Raw genomic sequence first — 21610 nt, forward strand, 5'->3', positions numbered from 1 at the left:
CAGTACTATTTTGTAAGAAATTCATGTTTTTGTTTCAAGTAAACATAAATCCTATACCTGATATAAAGTCGATTGTTTTATTAAAATTTTGAAAATTTTTATGCAAATAAATTCAGTAAACTTCAGAATTACATTGAAGGTCGCTTACTGAAGGGACTGAAACGAACAGATAGCGAATCTTGTATCAACCGCCGGTGTCTTCTAAGCGTCTTTGTGAATCTGATTGCATTCACACACAAGCAGCGAAAACATGAGTTCCCGATACGACAGAGCTATCACTGTTTTTTCACCTGATGGTCACCTTTTTCAAGTTGAATATGCACAAGAAGCCGTCAAAAAGGGATCGACAGCGGTAATTTCCCGAAATCATAATTTTGTCTATCATATTTGCATGAGAAAATGTTCAGATACATTAGTCAAATACTGCTTTGTCATTACCCATTTCATTCGTTTCATTCAACTATTTGGTAGGAAATCATCCACATTTGCATCTCAGTGGAAGTTATTTCTTGTTCATATTGTTAGGTAAAATATACCATTTTGAATACGGAGTATTTTTCAAAAATAAGGATATTATTTATGTGTATAATTATGTATTTTATTTTTTTGTAAAATGCATATTGGGGAATATAAACACATGCTATTGGGAAAAGAAATACAGTACACAAACTTTAATTTGTGTTTTAGAAATTTGGAAGGTTTGTGAGATCGTTGTCGCAAATATGTTTGCCACGATTCAGTCTTTGCCGTATAGGTTAAATATTCATGACGTTCGCGAGAGCCCCGTCTCTGCAAGTATTCCTAGACCTGAGTCTTTATCAAAATTCTGTAGAATTCTGAACCAGTTTATCTCTGGAAAAATGGTAAATAAAGTAATCACAAATAAGTTGGTTTACAGTAAATGACCAGGCTAAGGCCGCTATGCTCAAATATATTTAAAATATTTACAGCAAGAGTGTGTCGTGTCCTATAGATCTATACCTGCTATATAGCAGTGCAAAGCGATCTACTTTGCATGGATTTTTAATATTTTATATTTCTGTGATATATTCACATCGATATGATTAATCCTTTCAGGTTGGCGTTCGGGGAAATAACATTGTTGTCTTAGGTGTTGAAAAGAAAGCAGTAGCAAAGCTTCAAGAAGACAGAACAGTTAGAAAAATTGCACTATTAGATGACCATGTTGCTCTGGCTTTTGCAGGTACACATTTCATTTCGTTGTCATTTTATGGTATTTTTTGGTTGAAAGTACCAATCTATTGACACTGTTTTTTAAATATGAATCTGTACTGACTACTGCTAATAAATTTTGCTTTTGCACATCTACCGGTATATCACAAGCTACAGAAGTTATTATATCTTGAAATATCTATTATTTTTATCTGACCTTTACCAATCCATAGAATGTGATTTTTATATTTCAAATGAAAATATTTATTATTGCTAATCAGATCAAAAATAATTTAATTTTACATCAAAGGTTTGACAGCAGATGCTCGAATTCTGATCAACAGAGCTCGCGTGGAGTGTCAGAGTCACAAACTCACTGTAGAGGACCCTGTGACATTGGAGTACATCACACGATACATAGCACAATTAAAACAGGTAGGTGATATTCGGAGAAAGATACACATCATAATTAAACATGAAAGTGAAACTCAAAATATACCCAATAAATGAACATCTAAAAAATTTCAACTTTCCAATGACAAATTACTGTATACAGGGAAATATTCACCCCTGTTTTATTTTTGCCCCTTTTGCCCTCGTTGTCAGCTGGCGAATTTAAAACTGGGCGAATTCCAAAGTCTCAATATCTATTCAAACACAATTGTGTCTGGGCGAATTCAAGATGGGGCAAACCTATTTGCAAGTGAAAAGGGGCGAAAATTACAAGGGGCGAAAATAACACTGTATACAGTATCATTTTGATTAAATTTCATATGTAAAGAAAATGTTCATCATTACAGAAATACACCCAAAGCAATGGAAGGAGGCCCTTTGGATTATCTGCTCTGATAATAGGCTTTGACTATGATGGCACCCCACATCTTTACCAGACCGACCCCTCAGGAACCTACCATGAGTGGAAGGTCAGCAGTTTACCATTAGGTTTTTTTTTTTTCTTTCAATAAGGGTTATTCCTCGTTAGATTGATATTACATGTAATTAAAAGTTGCAAAAATGAAATATCCCAAAATATGATATGTACCTTTGTTTTATCAAACTGCTAAAATTTGCAGCCACAAATTAGAATAATTATAAGGTGGAAAACCGCCAGTTTTATTGTATTTTTCTGAGATATTAAATGAATGGATGGTTATGGCAACCTTTATATCTAAGAATGTCATTTACTTCATGTAAAATTTTCTGGTTGAATGCAGGACAATTTTAATATTTATTTTCTTTTGATTATTTCAGGCAAATGCTATTGGTAGAAGTGCTAAACCAGTACGAGAGTTTCTAGAGAAAAGTTACACAGACGAGGTAGCTGGCAACCAAGAGGAGTGCATAAAGCTGGCCCTGAAAGCCTTACTAGAAGTTGTACAGTCCGGGGCCAAAAATGTAGAGTTAGCTGTAATGAGGGACAAGGAACCATTAAAAGTAAGTACTGGGTACCGGTAGATTTATTGTCGCACTGTTTTCCTCCTGTAGTGTAGTCCTCTTATCCTGCAACAAAGTTGTGTGGATTGAATTTTTTTGTTGGTTTTGTTCGGTTTTAGTACCCCGGTATTAAAACTGCAGTACTGGCAAATACCATTTAGTATGAATTAGCAAACTACATGTATAGGACAATTGTCCCAAAATTATGGAGACTTAACACAAAATTTTAAAATCTGTTCACTACAATATTACTACGGGTAGATTACAATGCTTTGTTTCTTGTTTAAATTTGTGCTTAATTTACATGCATTTCTTGGGAAAAGGAATAATTGAGCAACTAACAAAGAACTTTGCCAGAATTCTTAATCACAAAAGGCATTTCTATGCAATTTTGTTAGTACTATTAATTAAATTGAAAAGCGCCTTTGAAGTTGTTCCAAGATCTTTGCAAAAAAGGGATTAATTAGATAATATTAGAGAAACTGTTTTGTTATATGCATTTTCTAATTTGTACAAATATAGAATATTAATTTTGCATTTGCAGATGTTAGAACTTGAGGAAGTAGAGAAATACATTGCAGAAATAGAGAAAGAAAAGGAAGAGGAGGCAGAGAAAAAGAAGCAGAAGAAATAGTGACTTGAAGATTTTGTTTAGTGTTTATTGTCAGTGCTATTTTGTCCCATACTTCTCATGTCATTAAATGTATGAAACTTGTTATGTTTATCTCGGTTTATTTAACATACGTGTACCAGTCCAGAATTCAATATGTCCTTCTGGTACTTGGGATGAGTCCACTAATTTGCTAATACTTTGCAATTTAGTTGAATTAGTCATCATTTTATCAGTGTCATATATATTTTTTCATCAGAAAAGCTATCAATACAGTGGAAGAAATGGGAAAATAAAAGGAAAAATGAAATACAAGATTGAAGTTTTAAAGAAAAAAAGTGGAATGTTAAATGCTACCCAGTTGAAATGATGGTAACTGGATACAAAATCTGTAATCTGCTGGTCAGAAAATAGTTATTATGTAATGCAGTCTAGTGTAGGCTTTGACAAAAGATACAAGAATTACCAGTAGGTAGTGGGTTTAAACCCAATGAATCTTGATAGTCAGATTATAAGCTAGGAACAGGAATGTGCTCTCAATTTAACGTAAAATAATTTTGTTATTAGTCCATGTACGCCATATACCCTATTGTTTTTTTTCTTCCATTTTTGGGTTAAATGTCTTTTCAAGTCTCTTTGCTCAAATCAATTAAAATAAGAGATGTTTGTGAAACACTTATTAAAACACTAATGCCCCCTCCCTTGGAAACATCCACAAAGAAAATGAACAGAAACTCCAAATAATTGGATTTTTTCTAAGTCAAAGGGGCATAACTCTGTTAAAAATTGCTCGATTGTCACCAAAATTGAACTTGACCTAAACATTATTTTGATAAATCTGTTTACTGAATTTCATTTCAATATGTGCAACCTCTGCAAAGAAAATTAACTGAAAATGCAAAAATGTGGAATTTTTCTAAGTCCAAGGGGCAAAACTCTGTCTAAAATTGCTCGATTGTAACCAAAATCATATTTGACCTAGATATTATTATGATAAATCAGTATACTAAATCTCATTTCAAAATGCGCAACCTCTGCAGAGGAAATGAAAGGAAACTGCAAACAATTGGAATTTTAAGTCGAAGGGGCATAACTCTGTTAAAAATTGCTCGATTGTCACCAAAATTGAACTTGACCTAAACATTATTATGATAAATCTGTTTACTGAATTTCATTTCAATATGTGCAACCTCTGCAAAGAAAATTAACTGAAAATGCAAAAATGTGGAATTTTTTTAAGTCCAAGGGGCAAAACTCTGTCTAAAATTGCTCGATTGTAACCAAAATCATATTTGACCTAGATATTATTATGATAAATCAGTATACTAAATCTCATTTCAAAATGCGCAACCTCTGCAAAGAAAATGAAAGGAAACTGCAAACAATTGGAATTTTAAGTCGAAGGGGCATAACTCTGGCAAACAATGTATAATCATACCCAAAATTGAACTTGACCTAGATAATATCACGATTAATCTGTATACTAAATTTCATTTCATTACATAAAACCTTTGTGAAGAAAATGAACGGAAACTGCAATTAAGTGGAATTTTACGAAGTCCAAGGAGAATAACTGTTGAAAATTGCTTGATCGTACCCAAAATCAAACTTGACCTAGATATTATCATAATACATCTGTAAATCAAATTTCATCTCAAAACCTGCAACCTCTGCGAAGAAAATGAACGGAAATTATTGGTGGACCGACTGACCAACAGACAGCAGCAAAGCAATATGCCCTCTCTTCTTTGAAGGGAAGCATAATTATGTATTCTAATAAAATAGGTCAGTTAACTAATTGGCAACTCTGTATTTGATTGCCATCCCTAGAAAAATAACATAACTTTTGGTTAATTTTTTATCTTAATTAAGAGTTCCTTTGAACAATGACCAACAACAAAATTTGTTTTTTTACATGATTTTCTTTTTTTACATTACTGTACAAAACTTGCAAACCAGTGTCACTGTATTAACTATATGTGTCAGACATTCACAAATTCTCGCAAAAACAACAATCAAAAAGACAGTAACTATTAAGTGTTCATTAATAAGTAATTGCAATTACCGGGATAATGATTTTTACTAAATTCTTCAACAATCAAAAAAACAAATAAAACTGAAAATATCATACTTTTTCCCTCTGTATAGGTTTTGTTCTTGGATAATGCAAAAATCAACATTATGTTATAAATTTATATGCAACTACCGATACATGTATTGAGGTTTTCAAACAGGACAACATACTTTGAAAAAAGTAAAAGTTGAAAAAAAAATCTTCAAATTTTACCCTGTATTATCAAAGAAACTGAGGTAATGTACTACGTGCAACATTTGACATCTTGATAATAACCGGTTCAAAGGTCTTACAAATTTTAATATTCAAAAATACAAACGTACATGTACTGATACCGATTCAAGTATCATGGTCTAGCAATCCCATACTTCACTTTTGTACATGTATATTAACGGTTTTCAAAATTCCATCCTAGCTACCATCAACATGCCTTATTTTCATTTTACAGTACTATGTTGTTATACATGCATTTGACTGTTTAAAAAAGAATTATTGTTTTAAAATTTCATTCCAAACACTTCAGAGAACATATCCATCTCCCCATACCACACAATCTCTTGAGGGTTGTCCTTTTTACAGATCATACAGTGGAGGGTCAATGGGGCCTCCCCCTCCCAGGTCTCTGACACCAGGCTGTCCCCCCAACAGCTGGGGGACACATAGAGCATGATGACTTTCTTGATGTGAAAATCATGGAAACTAGTTTTAATGTTCTGATAGAACCCTCGATGTGATGCAAGACTCGCATTCTCCACAAAGTACCTAAAATAGGAGGCACATCTTGTGTGGGCGGAAAAGTCTGTGTCGTGAAGAGGCACTGCAAACTCGTGACGGAAAGTGAGGAGGGGTTTCGGTTGGGGCAATACGTTCAAAAGAGAAGTGGCTTTGTTTTCCTGTAGCAGAGCTTCAAACTCTTTCTTCCACCAATTAGGAAGAGGAGTTTTCTTCCTTTCTGACAGATGGACCAGAGTGTGGAGGTTTTTGATCCGTATGGAGGGCTTTAAGTCCCCTCCACAAGCCACTTCACTGACAGTGGAAAAAGAGGTGTCCCCAACATCGGCTAACTTAATGGAGACGTCAAGTGGAGTTTTTGGGGTTGTGGTCTCATAAAAGGTACTTTTGGCCTCATATTTGCATGCCTTTACAAATGAAATATGGTTTGACTTGTACAGTTGGTCATATTTCAGAAATGACTCTTCATTGAAAAATGCTGCATTCTCTACTCGGTTGACCATGTCAAAGATTCTCCAAGTGTCTGGTTGACCTACATAAAAAATGTATTTTTAGATTAATATGTTTCATTTATGCAAATTTGTAGGTAGATCAATGCATTGTAATATTATTCATGTTTTAATCTACCCTTTGTGCTATAATCAAGAGAGGATAGATTTAAAAAAAAAAATTAACCAAATATAACACTATTGATTATCTATTTTCAAATCGTTAAATAGAGCGAATTTATTAATAGTATGTGTAATTTTTTGGGCTACCACAAGCATACCTGTAAAATCAATGTCGTCATAGCGCAGGCCTGGCATGACGACATCCACCTCATTCCGCGCTGCATTGACATTTATCCTGAGCTTCAAGGAAGGGTAAGCCCTGAAATATAAAATCACCAGAATTTTACACTCTTTTAGGACTTTTTTGTTTACTGATATGAGGGGGGGGTGCGGGGGGGGTTTGGTATGTTCTACCATATACCAAATAACATCATTATCGTTGTTATTCAAAGAATTTATAATTTGAAATAGGTATCATTCTTTCATGAATAGGTTTTGTCACATGAACATGCAAAAAACCCCCCCAAAAAACACTGGTTTTACATGTACCACCTCTTATTGATATTCCCATTGACATAAAAGCTTGTAATATAATCCATTCTCTGGGCTTATTTTAGTTTGGTTACAATTTCTTTGACTTTTAATTGATTTTTTTATGAAATACACATACTGCACTTGTCAGTGAAAAACAATTGAAATCAATATATGGTAAAATTTCTATGATTACCATTCACATGCACATTCCCTCTTGAGTGCATGCAGGGACTTGTTTCGATCTGCAGTGCAGTTTAACCCATATAGTTTAATCAGTAAATAATATGTTATTGTTAATATGCTACAGTATGAGCGTTTTCATATTTTTGCAAAAACAAGTGCCTGCGCTCAAGACGCTAGGTTAGACTAAAAAAACCTGTATAATATATGACAAGATTACTGGTGAGGATGAACTTGATCGTACTGACCATTAGTCCGAAATATATTACGAATTCCTGGGGTTTTTTTTTAACGACTAATATATTTTACTCCTGGCATTTAAAATATCAAAATCGTTAAAATAGCCAGAAAAACGTCAAATATTTCGGACTAAATGACCATAAGAAAAGTCGTTCTAATAATGTAGTACATTGTAACTTGTTATAATTCATACATTAAACCACAGGCGCTTGTTTCATACAGGAGGTCTAATAACTATACACAAATGTTATTGTGTATAGTTAATAGACCTCATGTATGAAACAAGATGATGTTTAATGATTAAACTGGAAAATGCCATAAAAATCTAACGTTGTGTCTCTTACCAGATCATCTTATTCAATCCACAGCTGTTCGAACTTTTATCAATAAAGCCAGAATACTTACTTTACTGAATAAACCATAAGCTATACGCACAGCTCATTGTTCAGTCAGTAAAGCAAGTGTTCATCACTTATAAGTACATCAGAGGAAATTCGAAATTATGGTGTTGTGTATGTTCAGACATTGACATTCAAATGTACACAATTTTTCTCTATAATACATTGAACAATAGTTGTCAAAAATGTCTCACCTTAAAAATCGCTTGATAGATTTGTAGAACAACTTCATTTTTCTACGATTCTAACATGTACCGATAGACACTGCATCGTCTTGCTGCAATCTCAGTTCGGAATAATTTGGCGCCAAATTCAAAAATTGATTTCAAGGGTGAAATAACCACAATAAAAATTTGGCATTTTTAAGGGTGGTCAAGTCCCGCCCCTTTTTGTCAAAGTAAAAAAAAAATTACTTTTAAAAGGGGAGCAGTAGCGTACATTCACTATTGGCTTCCTTAATTACACATTAATTTACACCTAAATTAACACCATTTATTCCATTATCCCAAATATTGGGGGGGGGGGGGGGGGGGGGGGTGAACTTCATGATAATTCAATTTTTATATGTATATTTAAGAAAAATGTCTTCTATTTAAACAGGAATTTAGGGGAGAGAGGGACAGGCATCCCAGAATATAATGTTTAATCGGTTTTCGTTGTAATCATATTTAGTGATCTTATAATATGTCAAGTATAGCCACAGTAAAACATGGATCCACCCATGAATGCAAAGTTTGATCATAATACCGGTATTTACTATGCAATTTATGAGAAAATGTACCTAGACAAAGATTTTTCAGGGAAATATTGTGTTGACCTTGACATTTGACCTAGAAACTTTATTCAAGGTAACTGCTTCATTTATTTACAAGTATATTTTTTATGTAGAATGTGATATTATATAAATAGTGCCTGTTTGGGAGGGTTACCCTCCCAAACAGGCACTATTTATTTTGTTATACTGAATGTCTTAATTTTTAAGAAAATTTTACTGCTTTTAAATAGGAATAACGTGAATTCTACAGCGAACCGTACGCGCATAATTTTCGCGCATGTAACATTTTTTAATGTTACCCGTTGCTAAGTGCGTTGCTAACGCTGAGGGTAATAGAAAATATTATTAACTGCGTCTTAACCAATCAGATTTCAGTATTTAACATGAAAGTATAACAATATAAGATATGTCAAAGATGAGACAATGCATACGTGTATATACATGTATATTTACATTTACCAAGTATTGTTCCCTCTATTTCTTACGGAAACTTATATTTAATTCATAGTTGTATAGAAAAAGCCAGACTGAAATATATTAATTGATTTAGATCTAATATATTTCTAATTTGAACCGATAAATAATAAGATATTCTTGATCCTTACTTGTAAATTTGAAATTACCTACACAGAATGAATCTGATTGTGATACAAACCAATGCATGGATTGAATTTTAATGTTTATTTTAAAATTTTGAATGAACAACATAATTCAAAATCAAAATTTGATTATGTCTTTTATTGTAAATATGTTAATTTATGATTAGAGCTTACATTCATATACATTTACCTGGTAAACATAAGTCAATAATTCACAGTCAAAATTAGGTTGCACAGCAGGTATTTTATAAATGACTAGCAGTTTCACGTTGGCATGATAAAATTACAAAAAAATGCATCAGTTAATAAGGAGCCTGGTCAGTGTAAAAGACACTAGCCTCAATATGTACACATTTTGACACAAAAGATTACATGTTAAAATTTCATGTATCCTATTTAATATGACTTCAATATGGCTGTCAGTCAATTAGTCAATATACCAAATTCTCCTTTCACACACATGCACAGAATTGAATAAATTACTAAGAATTAAGCTAAAAACTCATACATGCAATTAAATATGAAAAGTACAAAAATATTAATACATGTATAAGCTGATTTGATCACAGACACAAATTAATTTTCTGCCATAATATCATGATTTTCTTCCTAACATGGCTGCAATTCGTTTACGAGTACTCTCGAGAGAGTTTCCTTTCAGTTTTCCAGATGGCTTAGCGGGCTCGCCTTGATAAGAGACGTTGCTACCGCTGCTCACTGCATACTCTCGTGGCGGTGCTCGAGGTGGAGAGGGTGAGAGTATCTGTTCATTTTCTTGTTCCTGCGGTGATTTCCTTTCTGCGTCTTTGGACTGAAGGGAAGATAGTGTTCCGGCGGAGGCATTGGAGGATAGGGAAGCGTTGCTCTTGGCAGAGTGCCGGGAAGCCAGAGAACTGTAGCCACCTAGTGATAGAGTAGGAAACAGTCTTATTATAGAGCAGATAGAAGAGAGTTAATACAAGCAGTTACATTATTCTATTCATGTATTTACACAAATATATTCTTGATTACAAATTTAATACCAAAATAACTGTCAGTTTGAACATCTGATGTGCCTTCCTTTGGGCCACAGGTGGTGAAAAGTCAAGTCTCAACCGGGACTTGAACTCAGGGCCTCTGGCATACAACTGAGCTATTGAGACCCAATATATTGACTAATAGTCACACACCTGTTAACCCAGTGACACTTATTGTATCATAAAATTTATCAGACAGACTGACTAAAGGTAAAGAGCAACTTGTACAGCATCGTCGGAAACCCACGGCCAGTCTCGCATACACTTATGCGAGACTGGCCGTGGGTTTCCGACGATGCTTGTACAGGAACATCTAGATGTAAGAAATGAAATCCTTTAGCTGAGAAACTCACCAGATGGTTTCTTCAGTTGCAATAATTCTTCTTTTGCTTCACTCAACTTCTCTGTCAGTTCAAATCTCTCCTCACATTCTTTTCTCACAGTGTCTTGTAAGAAAATGACCTACAAATACACATTGATATCAATGGTAACAATGATATCAGTTCAGTACATGAAAACACACAAACCTTACCATTAGTGTAGCACCAAACTCAATATATTTACACAAAGTGCAGCAATACCACGTTAATTGTACAAACTCAAATTTAAAATGCCATCATTTGCAGAAATTAACATTAAATAACCCTCTTCACCTTATCTTCCATAAAAAAAAACTTACTTAAGGCCAGGTTTGGTGTAGAAACACATACACTCCCTATGAGCATGCAACTTTTATTCCAGACTTAGTTTGTAACTTATGCCTAACTTTGTTTAAGGAACTCATAAGGATTATGTAACATACTAGGTACATTAGGTTATATCAAAATAGATTCTGTTTTTCCACTTAAGATTTGTACAATTGATGTACATGTATATGTATATTTGATTCTGGCATATTCTCTCAGTTGAAAGCTTCAGCATGAATGATATAAAAAAAAACGTGTATAAAACAGTGGACACTCAGACACCGCTCACCTCCTGTCGGACTGCCTGAACCTGTTCCTCTTTACTCTGAAGTTCCTGTTTGGACTGATCCAATTCTTCGTGAGTCTCTTTCAGCTGGTCCTTCAGTTTTTGTATCATTTCTTCATTTCCTGAGTCTAGGCGAGCTTTAAAAAAAGATAAGACATAAATTTTGAATACATTTTATGCATTTCTCTCATATCAAAGCAAATACAACAGGCTCACGGGCCTTACCAGTCACCTGAGAACATGCCTATTACAGCCCTGTGGAGAAGCCATGGAAGGTAATTAATTATTGGAATTTTGTAAGAATTCAAAATTTGGGTAGTACCCTTTATGACCATTCTTAACAATTGCTATTAGTTTGCCTACTACATGCTTAGAAGGAGAGAAGAAAACTTTTAAACAATAAATACATTGTGTGTTCTCATTATATGATTAGCAAATCCTCATCATTGCAAGAACCCCTGAACCCGGGTCATGAATTTCATGAGAGAGACCTCTTGAAATCATACATTTAATTAAATATTAAATCAATTTCGCAGTTTTAACCACGAATTTCACTTGCAATTTATGTTCCCCTTCACCTACAGATGTTGCACAACAAACTATGTCATGATTAGCTCAGCAGTTTCTGGGCAGAATTTAATTAAAATTGTTAACAAATAAGACACCCTCAGGAGACACTACAATGGATTAAGACCAATGGCAAAGGTATATAGATGAGAGGCCTAGGGACTAGTTTTACCTAGCCTGTCCTCAAGGTCTTTGATGATCGCTTTCAGACTGCTCACTTCCTTTCGCAGAGAATCTTCTGTTTCCTTGGCTCGGATTTTTGAGTCTGCCAATATTTGTTGTAGCTCTTTTATTTCAGACCTATATTTGTTCTCCAGGGAGCTAAGTTGTTGTCTCAGCTAGAAAAGATAGGGAGAAACTTATAATTGTCAAATATGTCAGCTGCATATTTTTTTGTACATTAAACTTTTAAAGGAACAAATTTCAGTTATTAATTTCATTCAAATTTTTATTCACATGGAAAATTCATAAACACAAAAGCTCTCTAAAGATACACATATACTGAAAAGAAATCTTTCATGTTGTTTTACATTTTCAAATACCATTACAAACCAAAATTGTTGAAATGGAAATGTTTTTCTTGAATCTATTGATAGTAATCAATGCTGCCATAAAAATCTAAACCAATGTTCTCATGTGTTATAATATATATTTATTTGCTCAACTGCTCATGTTCTACATATATGTTTAAATAAACTGTAATCTCTTCTGTAATGAAACAATAATATTTCTTCTAACGGGTGCACTAGAATCTCAATTTTGATTACTCAAATATTCAGGCATGCTGATAAACTTACCCTCCTTTTGATATTATACATGCATATTCATATACCAGAATAAAATAATGACTAATGTTTAATTGATGACTGATTTAATGAATTAAATTACCATTGTTTCATGATCCTTGTTAGAGCCCTGGTATTTTTCTAGCAACTCTTGATATTTCTGTTTTTCTATATTCATCTCCTGTTAAATATAAAAGGAAGCAAGTTTTAATATATCCAAATACATGTTGTATACTAATAAAACTAAATAGCACTTATGATTTTAAAATTCTTCAAAGATTGGTTTTTGAAACATCTAAAGGTATGGCAAGCAAGCTCACAATTGATAACCCCCCCCCCCCCCCCCCACAAATAAAATATAAGTCAGTTATTTCTCTACTAGAAAGTAAGTTAGACTTGGAGTGACCTTGAACTTGCACACATGACCAAAGCTCAAGGTCATCTTTAAACAATCTTTGTGTCAAATTTTAGCTTCTGATTATTTTCCTTTACAAGATATGGCCGAGACAGGAACTATGCATTTCTTTAAACAATGACCTTCAACTTTTACAACTGACCTTTGGACAAAATCATGACACATCCTTAGGTCATAATCTTTAAGTGAAGTAAGAGCTTCCAATTTTTTTCCATAAGTAAGGTATAAAGCAGACAAAAATTATGAACTTTTCCTTTCAATGACCTTGAGCTTGCCCAAATGGCATTGGGTCAAAATCAAGACACACCCTCAGGTCATAAGCAATCTTTGTGTGAAGTAACAACTTCCAATGTTTCTTCACAAGAAAGATATGGACCAGACATGATTGCACAGACAGACGGACAGACTAAGAGACAAGGTGATTCCTACATACCCCCCCCCCCCCCCCCCCCCCCCCGGAGGCATGATTATCAAATATTACTTAAATATTATTTTACAATAGAATCTATTGAGGTTACCATGACAAAGTTTTCTTTTAACACATCCTCCATCTTTTTTATGGCTTTAGCATGCTTCTCCCTTTCTTTCCTGATGGCTTCTTGTAGCTGAAATAAAAAGCCCAACAACAGTAATCAAATTCTTTACCTAAACAAGAGGCCCAGGGGCCACATTGCTCACCTGAGCAACAATTGCTTTAATTCTGGTAAATTAGCATTAAAGTATCAAAATATCTTGACAACTAAGTACAATAGATCTTGCTAAAAAAAATAAATTGAAAATCTGCCAATTTTCCACCTCTTTTTTTTTTTTGGTAAATACCAAGCCCTTTTTGTTGTTGTACCTGTAAGAAGATTTTTCTCCATTCCTATACATACACCCCCCCCCCTCCCCCCATTTCGTGGCCCTACTTTTCTCTAGGGAATCATGGTTTCATCAAACTGAAATCTGAAATCTGCATAACCTGTGCTTTCACACTAAGTACTGAGTTTTGGACCGAAAACTTTCCCAGAATATTTTTAAAGATTTTCTCTATATATTCCTATGTAAAAATTCAAACCGCCATCACGGCCCTGCCCTATCACTAGGGACTGTGATTTTGCAAACTTAAATTGACACTACCCGTGGATGCCTCTACCCAATTTTAAGCTTTTTCTGGCCAAATAGTCTTTAAAAAGAAGATTTTTAAATATTTCCTCTATATATTCCTATGTAAAAATTCATCCCTCATTGTGGCCTCACCATACCCCTGGACTATTATTTAAACAAACTTGAATCTATACGATCTGGGGATGCCTCCACTCAAATTTGGGCTTTCCTGGCCTAATAGTTTTGAGAAGAAGATTTTTAAAGACTTTTTCTCTATATATAAATTTATCCCCCATTGTGGCCCCGCCCTCCCCCCAGGGACCATGATTTGAACAAACTTGAATCTACATTATCTGAGGATGGTTGCACGCCAATTTGAGTTTTCTTGGCCAAATAGTTTTAAAAAGAATTTTTTAAAAAGATTTTCTCTATATATTCCTATGTAAAACATGATCCCCCTATTGTGGCCCCACCCTACCCCCAGGGACCATGATTTGTACAAACTTGAATCTACACTACCTGAGGATGCTTCCATTTCAATTTGAGCTTTTCTGGCCTAATAGTTTTTGAGAAGAAGATTTTTAAAGATTGTCTCTATATATTCCTTTGTAAAACTTGATCCCCCTATTGTGGCCCCACCCTACCCACAGGGACCATGATTTGAACAAACTTGAATCTACACTACCTGAGGATGCTTCGATTTTCATTTGAGCTTTCCTGGCCTAATAGTTTTTGAGAGGAAAATTTTTAAAGATTTTCTCTATATATTCCTATGTAAAAATCCATTCCCCCATTGGGGCCTCACCATACCACAAGGTACTATGATTTGAATAAACCTGAATCTACACTACCTGAGGATGCATCCACTTTAATTTGAGCTTTCCTGGCCAAATAGTTTTTGAGAAGAAGATTTTTAAAGATTTTCTATATATATTCTTTTGTAAATTTGATCCCCCATTAGTGGCCCCACCCTACCCCCTGGGACCATGATTTGAACAAACTTGAATTTTCACTATCTGAGGATGCTTCCACACAAGTTTAAGCTTTTCAGGCCTAATAGTTTTTGAGAAGAAGATTTTTGAAAAATACCAACAAATTTTCAATAATTCTCAATTATCTCCCCTTTAAAAAGGGCGTGGCCCTTCATATGAACAAACTTGAATCCCCTTCACCTAGATGTGCTTTGTGCCAAATTTGGTTGAAATCTGCCCAGTGGTTCTTGAGAAGAAGATGAAAATGTTAAAAGTTTACAACAACGACGACAATAACGACAACGACAGACAACGGACAAATTGTGATCAGAAAAGCTCACTTGAGCCTTTGGCTCAGGTGAGCTAACAAGAAGGGAAAAGGAACTAGGTAAATTTATTATACCATTTGTTATGATAATTTGTCAATTTTGATCTCTGTATTAGAGTTACTTTGAACCAACTTTTATTCCCAACAATTTTACTCCACAATTGACTTGTGAAGAAATGGGTTGTGGTTACAAATTTTTGCTGAATTAAGAACAAGCATTAGTTTAAAGTTAAAACAACTTAAGAATTACAGGGGACAGGTATGCAGTTCAAAGATTTAAGTACACAAGCATGTCCGATTCTCGTAAACCTCATGAAAGTTTCTCAAATATGAATGAAAGTTGGTTAGCAGTAATCTGATATTAGTAGTACTAGACTGACCTTCTCCGGCCAACCCTCCGACTCTGATATCTTCTGTCTGAAGCTCTCCCTCAGCTGTTCTATTCTATTCTGGTGGGAGGTGATCATTATTTCCCTGGAAATTGAAACAGTTCAAATAGTATAATTAAGAAATGATCACTAAAAGCCAAGCATCTTATAAAATGGTTGAAAATGAAAACTTCAGGATTCAAGAAGCCCATTGGCATTGACGGCCCCTAAGTACAAGAACTACACACTATGATATTTTTTTTACCAATAACTTAATTGAAATTTGCATCATTTCAGGGCTTTACACCCCACCTCCTGGTCAATAAATGGATGAAAAGCATAAAATGTATATGTACAATTACATGTACCATGCTTTCTTCATACAAGTACCCCCCCCCCCCCCCCCCCCCCCGGTACATCAATTATCTGCAGTAAAGATCTTTAAGCCTCTTCACTATTTTTTCTCTTTAGACAGATGTTAGAGGACTTTAAAATGTACCAAGTAATATTATTATGCTCTCTCATATCCAAAATGAAAACAGGAGACTTGTACCTTTCAGATTTTAGCTGCTCTATCTCCTCTCTTGCCTTTTCCAGATCTTGTTTGATTTCTCTGCTTGCCGCTGTAAAAAGACAATTTTAACAATTATGCCTCACAATCTGCTTATCAAATCAGTATACCGTATATTTGGATCTATTCTTTCATTACAATAAAAACAAACATGAGCTCGAGGTTCTCTAAGATCATCACAATCCTGGGAAACTTGTCACAATGTATTATAACAGTAAATGTAGTTGGTCTGTAAATCTAATTGTACCGAGTTACTGTAAAAGAAGCTTTAAAAGCAAAACCTGTTAACACTGACTGTAAGAGTTGCATGACTGCTAGTGCTAGATCTGTTATTACTGACTTATACAAGTAGGATTAGTGCAAAACCTGTTTTTTGGGGGGGGTTTTATGTAAAGATTTATTGAAAAGAAAAAAAAAAAATATATGAAAACAATTCTAAGTCATAAGTTAAATACAAATTACGAATATACATGTAATAGGAATTGACAAGTGCAAAACCTGTTACTTACTGACTGTAATAGTAACTTCAAACTGTTATTACTGACTTATACTAGTAGGATTAGTGTAAAACCTGTTACTTACTAACTGTAAGAGTAGCTTTCCGATGAAACTCCTCCTCTTTTGCTTGTTGCTCTTGGAGTTTATTTTCAACATTCTTCAGTTCCTTTATTCTAGACTGTAATTCTGCCTCCTTTTGCCTTAGATCATTGTGTAACCTGAATTTTTGAAAAACGATACATGTATTTAAACAATAAAAGAACACATCTACTAAACCATCATGTTTAAAAGTTTCAATACATTTGTGGGTTACTGTAAAAGTTGTTATTTATGCATGGGGGGAATTTACACTACCTGTAGTTACTTAAAACCTTGGAAAATACTCAGCATGTATGGTAAAACAACCAAAAATCTTGTTTAGTAAACTATGCATCTGCATTTTTAATACCAACACATATTGTTTAACTAAAGAAAACACATACTTACCGTAACCACACACATATTAAAAGATTCATATGGTTATTTACTTTGCATTATTTTTAAAATGTGACTTAATTTCAAGAATTAATCAAGTAAAATTACACAGTATTCAATATAAATCTTTAAAAGTATCAAATGAACTAAAAGCATCGACTGGGGCCATGGATATAGAAACAACAGAGCCAAAATTAAAAAATAAAACCTACTTCTTAGTGTTCATTTCATTGTTCTGATCCCGCTGTCGAAACTGTGATGTCAGATCCTCTACTTCCTTTGTTTTATTCCTGGAGGAGGAAACAAACATTGGTATTTTCTTCTGCATCTCATGAAATTATGATTTCACAATTGCCTGAATAAAGCAAACTCTAATGAAGATTGATGGTTTGCATTTTCTGCTAATTTTAAAACCTACCGGAGTTGTTCTTTGAACTGCTGTGTTTCCATTTGCAAACTTCTGTTTTTGGACAAATTTTCATCTAACTCTGTCTGCAAAGCTGTAGCAGAAGCAAGTATTATTTCACTTTAATTCTCATTCATTATTGCTTATTACTGTAAAATAAGGCCACAGATCTAGAATCCGAAATTTGTGTTTGCATATAATGATACTTGATGAATACACAAGACTCATTTACTCAAATACATGTTTTGAATTTGCAGGTTAATAATCTTTAACACAATAAAAATTGGATGCAATAATTCTCACATGCATAATGAGTAATACATGTACAATTTATTAAAAAATGGGTATTTTTAATAATATAAAATTTATGATATTTGGTGAATTTGTTGTGAATCAAATGTGAATAAAATAATATACATGTATACATTTAAACACTTTTCATTCCAAAAGTTAAAACACATCAATGCAAGCAATAATCAACTCAAAATTTGAAAAATAAATCTAAGAATACGTAAAAAAAAAATTTCACCATAATCTCAGATAAATATAATCTGATCATATTCACATTCTTTGATATACTCAAGTAGATCACTATTATAAAAAAATTGTGTGGCAATCTATAGGAGCAGATAAAAGAAACTGATTTTAATCAAATTGATTAAACTCAATTTTAAAACAAGTAACCAAGGAGACAACAGAATACCATTGAGTGAGCATTCCAGCTGTGTGATTTTGTGCTGCAGTTGCACGCTGTCACTGACAGATTGCTGTAGTTTGACTACCTCCCCTTCTTTTGCTTTCAACTTCTCCTTCAAGGCAACCATCATTACTGACGTTTCGGATTTCTCCGATTCCAGACTTTCTATTTTGTCCAGTAATTCTTTCTTATCTATGAAGTAAAGATGATGAATGAAGTATATAATTATCAACATTAGAATTAGAAGCATGGTACAGAGACTGTAGATTGCTACTTAAATGTGAGGTTTACTGTAATATCCATATAAAATTGCCAGAAGCAACCATCATGGATGTGAAAATCTTGCTTTTGTTATTTCTAGCAGTTGTAAACTATTATACCAAAAAACTGAGTACTTGCAATTTGATATTCATGCTAATATCGGACACAAAACAACGGAATTGTGGAATTAAGTACTGCATACAGGGAAATTTTTACCCCCATTTTATTTTCGCCTCTGTTGCCCACATTGTCAGCAGGCAAATTAAAGACTGAGCAAATACCAAGGTCTCAACTTATCTCTTTTTAAACACAACTGTGTCTGGGCGAATTCAAGACGGGGCGAAACTGTTTGCAAGTGTAGAAGGGCAAAAATAACATGGGGCAAAAAACAACCCTGTATTCAATCTATGAGAACAGATCTGGAAACATGCATGTGTCAGTATATAGATGCTGTTCATCCAATCAACCCCCGAACCTATAGTCCTTGTCTGGAGTTAATCAGTAGAATATTTCAGAAGTAGTTAATATAGTTCTTAAAGTGTTATTGGTGAAGACACAACTCTTTATCTCAGTCTTCACTGAGACATTGACTTGACTGTATTAGGTGGTTAACACTGTATTTCCAAACTTACCGCTGTCTTGACTAGAACATCTGTCTCGAACTGTCGACAACAAGAGTTCGAGTTCTTGTTTCATCTGAGTATTCCTTTCTTCTACAAATGCATGGATGCTGTTAATTTCTTCCCTCTGCTCTGCTATCTTTGTTTTCACCAGCGGGAGGCTTCTGTCGTACAGGGAGTGCTTCTGTCTGTAACACAGTGTTATTAATGCTGTATAATTATTCCATGTACATACACTATTTAAGAACCATTCTAACAGGAGCTTGGACTTTGGGTAGTTGTGTCATACAGCAATGTGACATAGGCATTGTATATCACTGCTAGCCATTCAGCCACGGTTCTTTGAAATCAACAAGATTTTTTTGGCTTTTGAGATAAGACTACGCAATCGGTGCAGTTTTTGATTGAAACCACATCATGTTTAACTTGTTTTGACGCAAGAAATAGAGAGCTATGTCCTACTAAAAGTCCAAAGTCTTGTTAAAATGGTTCTAAACTAGAAAAAAACCCTAAATCAATGCACTTTTTGCCATCAAATCGAAATAATTAGGAATTATTACACAGTCCTTTTTATATCACATGCCTTTGTGATGTTAAGAATAAGAGGATAATAACAGACTAGTAGTGGGCTGAAAGAGAAACCTGGGTACTTATATGACGGGAGAGGAGGATCAGGATCCAAGGTTCAAAATTAACTTATTTTACAACCAGTAATTTTTTGCTTTTGGAAAGATGAATAATTGCTTATGGAAAATATATAGAAATCTAATATCAGAACTTCACATCTACTAATATTTCAAAAATGGTTGAATTTTTCTGGACACTAGCTGTCGATTATCATAACATTTGGGCTGAGAAAATACTGTCATCTCAATTTGATATGTGTAGCATATAAGTTACATATGACTGACCAAATATGTATAATATTGGGAAAATAAGCTACTTATCTATAATTTTCACACTTTCAACAGCCCTGGCCTGTGAATCAAGAAGTGGTATGACAATCCTGTCTCATTACCTGTATTCTTCTTTAAGCTTCACTGCAGCCTCTAATTTGACCTGCAGCTGTCTGTTAGCAGCCTTTAATTCTTCGTCATTCTTTATATTATTTTTCAACGTAGTTATGCTGTAAAATAAGATATATTACTTTAGTGTTGATTTGCAAAAAAAAAAAAAGATTTAAAAAAAATCAAAATATAGCAAATAAATGAGAAATAATGCTTAAAAATAAACTTCATTAACAAAGAAAAATGAAATACCACAAATTTTAACAGAGTTTTTTAGTTTATAATGTACAGCGTTTTTGTCCGATATCACTTGCATAAACTCATGAGAATATTTGTTTCAAATTGATAAACATCACCTGAAGATCCACTTCATCAGTAATACATGTATCATTATCATTGATTAAGCAATTAAATAGAAAACACTTACAGAATTTCTTTAGCCTCAAGATTCCTCTTTAGGTCTGATTTCTCTTCTTCGAGTTTTTCTATCCTCTCTTTAAGCTCTCCTTCTCTTTCTTCGCATCCTTTCAGCTTTTCTAGTTCTGCTTCAGTCTTTTTCAGCTTTTCCTCCAAAGCTTTGATTTCATTATGAATCAAATAACTAACACCACAGTATTTGCAAATAGTTTCATCCCGTTTCATCTTCTGAATCTCATTAGGAAGTGGATTTTTAGGTGTGTATCTTTCAAATTCTTCTTTGTCAACTCCATTTTCCATATTGCTGCCTTTCATTTCTAGTAATCTGTGTATCAAAAATATAAATAATTCTTCAGTAAATCAAATATTACACCAATCCATGTCAATAATATAATGTACCTGACTTTCACACTTATAATTAAATGTTTGTCATTCCTCTTTGCTGGCAAGTTAAATATTTAAGATCTACCAGTATGTCTCATATTTTGCTCATATTGTTTCAAAACCATGTGTTCCAACATTATACGGTGCATTTCCAAAGGGCGGTTGTTTGTTGAGATGATGCAGTTAATTTGTCGAAGACAATCATGATTTCATATTTCATATTGCTCTCTAACTTTACTTGTACATTCCACTCCTTCACTCCAGATATCCATATATCATACGCATTGAGTTCCTCAAAAGTCTCAAATAATTATTTTGCTTATTTAAATTTGTATTACCTCAAAAAACATGTGGGTGTACTGTTTTTTCAAACATTATGTGTGCTGACGTCCATTTTGAATCCAATGAAAACAATATTATCCGGGCACTTTGCGATTCGAGGTAGTTTGTCCTCATGATGATTCGAT

At 33.9% G+C, this 21610-nt stretch overlaps 3 protein-coding genes across 4 annotated transcripts; 1 reads left to right on the plus strand and 2 right to left on the minus strand.

Annotated features, from left to right (window-relative positions):
• The first annotated feature begins 193 nt into the window (after positions 1-193).
• On the plus strand, positions 194-3323 carry LOC128188802 (proteasome subunit alpha type-7-like). Its single transcript, XM_052860073.1, has 6 exons — positions 194-352; positions 1078-1204; positions 1484-1608; positions 1974-2096; positions 2425-2607; positions 3152-3323. The coding sequence occupies exons 1-6, from the start codon at positions 251-253 to the stop codon at positions 3239-3241; spliced, it is 750 nt and encodes a 249-aa protein (XP_052716033.1). The 5' UTR covers positions 194-250; the 3' UTR covers positions 3242-3323.
• Positions 3324-5083: 1760 nt separating this feature from the next.
• LOC128188388 (uncharacterized) lies at positions 5084-8251 on the minus strand. 2 transcript variants are annotated; one of them, XM_052859404.1, is made up of 3 exons: positions 8121-8251; positions 6793-6893; positions 5084-6555 (listed from the first exon to the last, which is right to left on the minus strand). In XM_052859404.1, the coding sequence occupies exons 1-3, from the start codon at positions 8156-8158 to the stop codon at positions 5789-5791; spliced, it is 906 nt and encodes a 301-aa protein (XP_052715364.1). In that variant the 5' UTR covers positions 8159-8251; the 3' UTR covers positions 5084-5788. The 2 variants fall into 2 exon arrangements, with proteins under 2 accessions (XP_052715364.1, XP_052715365.1); XM_052859405.1 differs by lacking the exon at positions 8121-8251 and adding an exon at positions 7873-8044.
• Positions 8252-9418: 1167 nt separating this feature from the next.
• Positions 9419-21595, minus strand: LOC128188087 (probable DNA double-strand break repair Rad50 ATPase). The gene is made up of 16 exons (XM_052858893.1): positions 21482-21595; positions 20770-21084; positions 20354-20461; positions 19348-19523; positions 18461-18646; positions 17770-17851; positions 17564-17641; positions 16962-17095; positions 16362-16431; positions 15821-15914; positions 13574-13660; positions 12744-12821; positions 12028-12193; positions 11292-11425; positions 10670-10778; positions 9419-10203 (listed from the first exon to the last, which is right to left on the minus strand). Exons 2-16 carry the CDS (start codon positions 21072-21074, stop codon positions 9896-9898), a joined length of 2115 nt encoding a protein of 704 aa, XP_052714853.1. The 5' UTR covers positions 21075-21084; positions 21482-21595; the 3' UTR covers positions 9419-9895.
• Positions 21596-21610: the final 15 nt, after the last annotated feature.

Source organism: Crassostrea angulata, chromosome 6 (genome assembly GCF_025612915.1).
Source record: "Crassostrea angulata isolate pt1a10 chromosome 6, ASM2561291v2, whole genome shotgun sequence".
Lineage (NCBI taxonomy): Eukaryota > Metazoa > Mollusca > Bivalvia > Ostreida > Ostreidae > Magallana > Magallana angulata.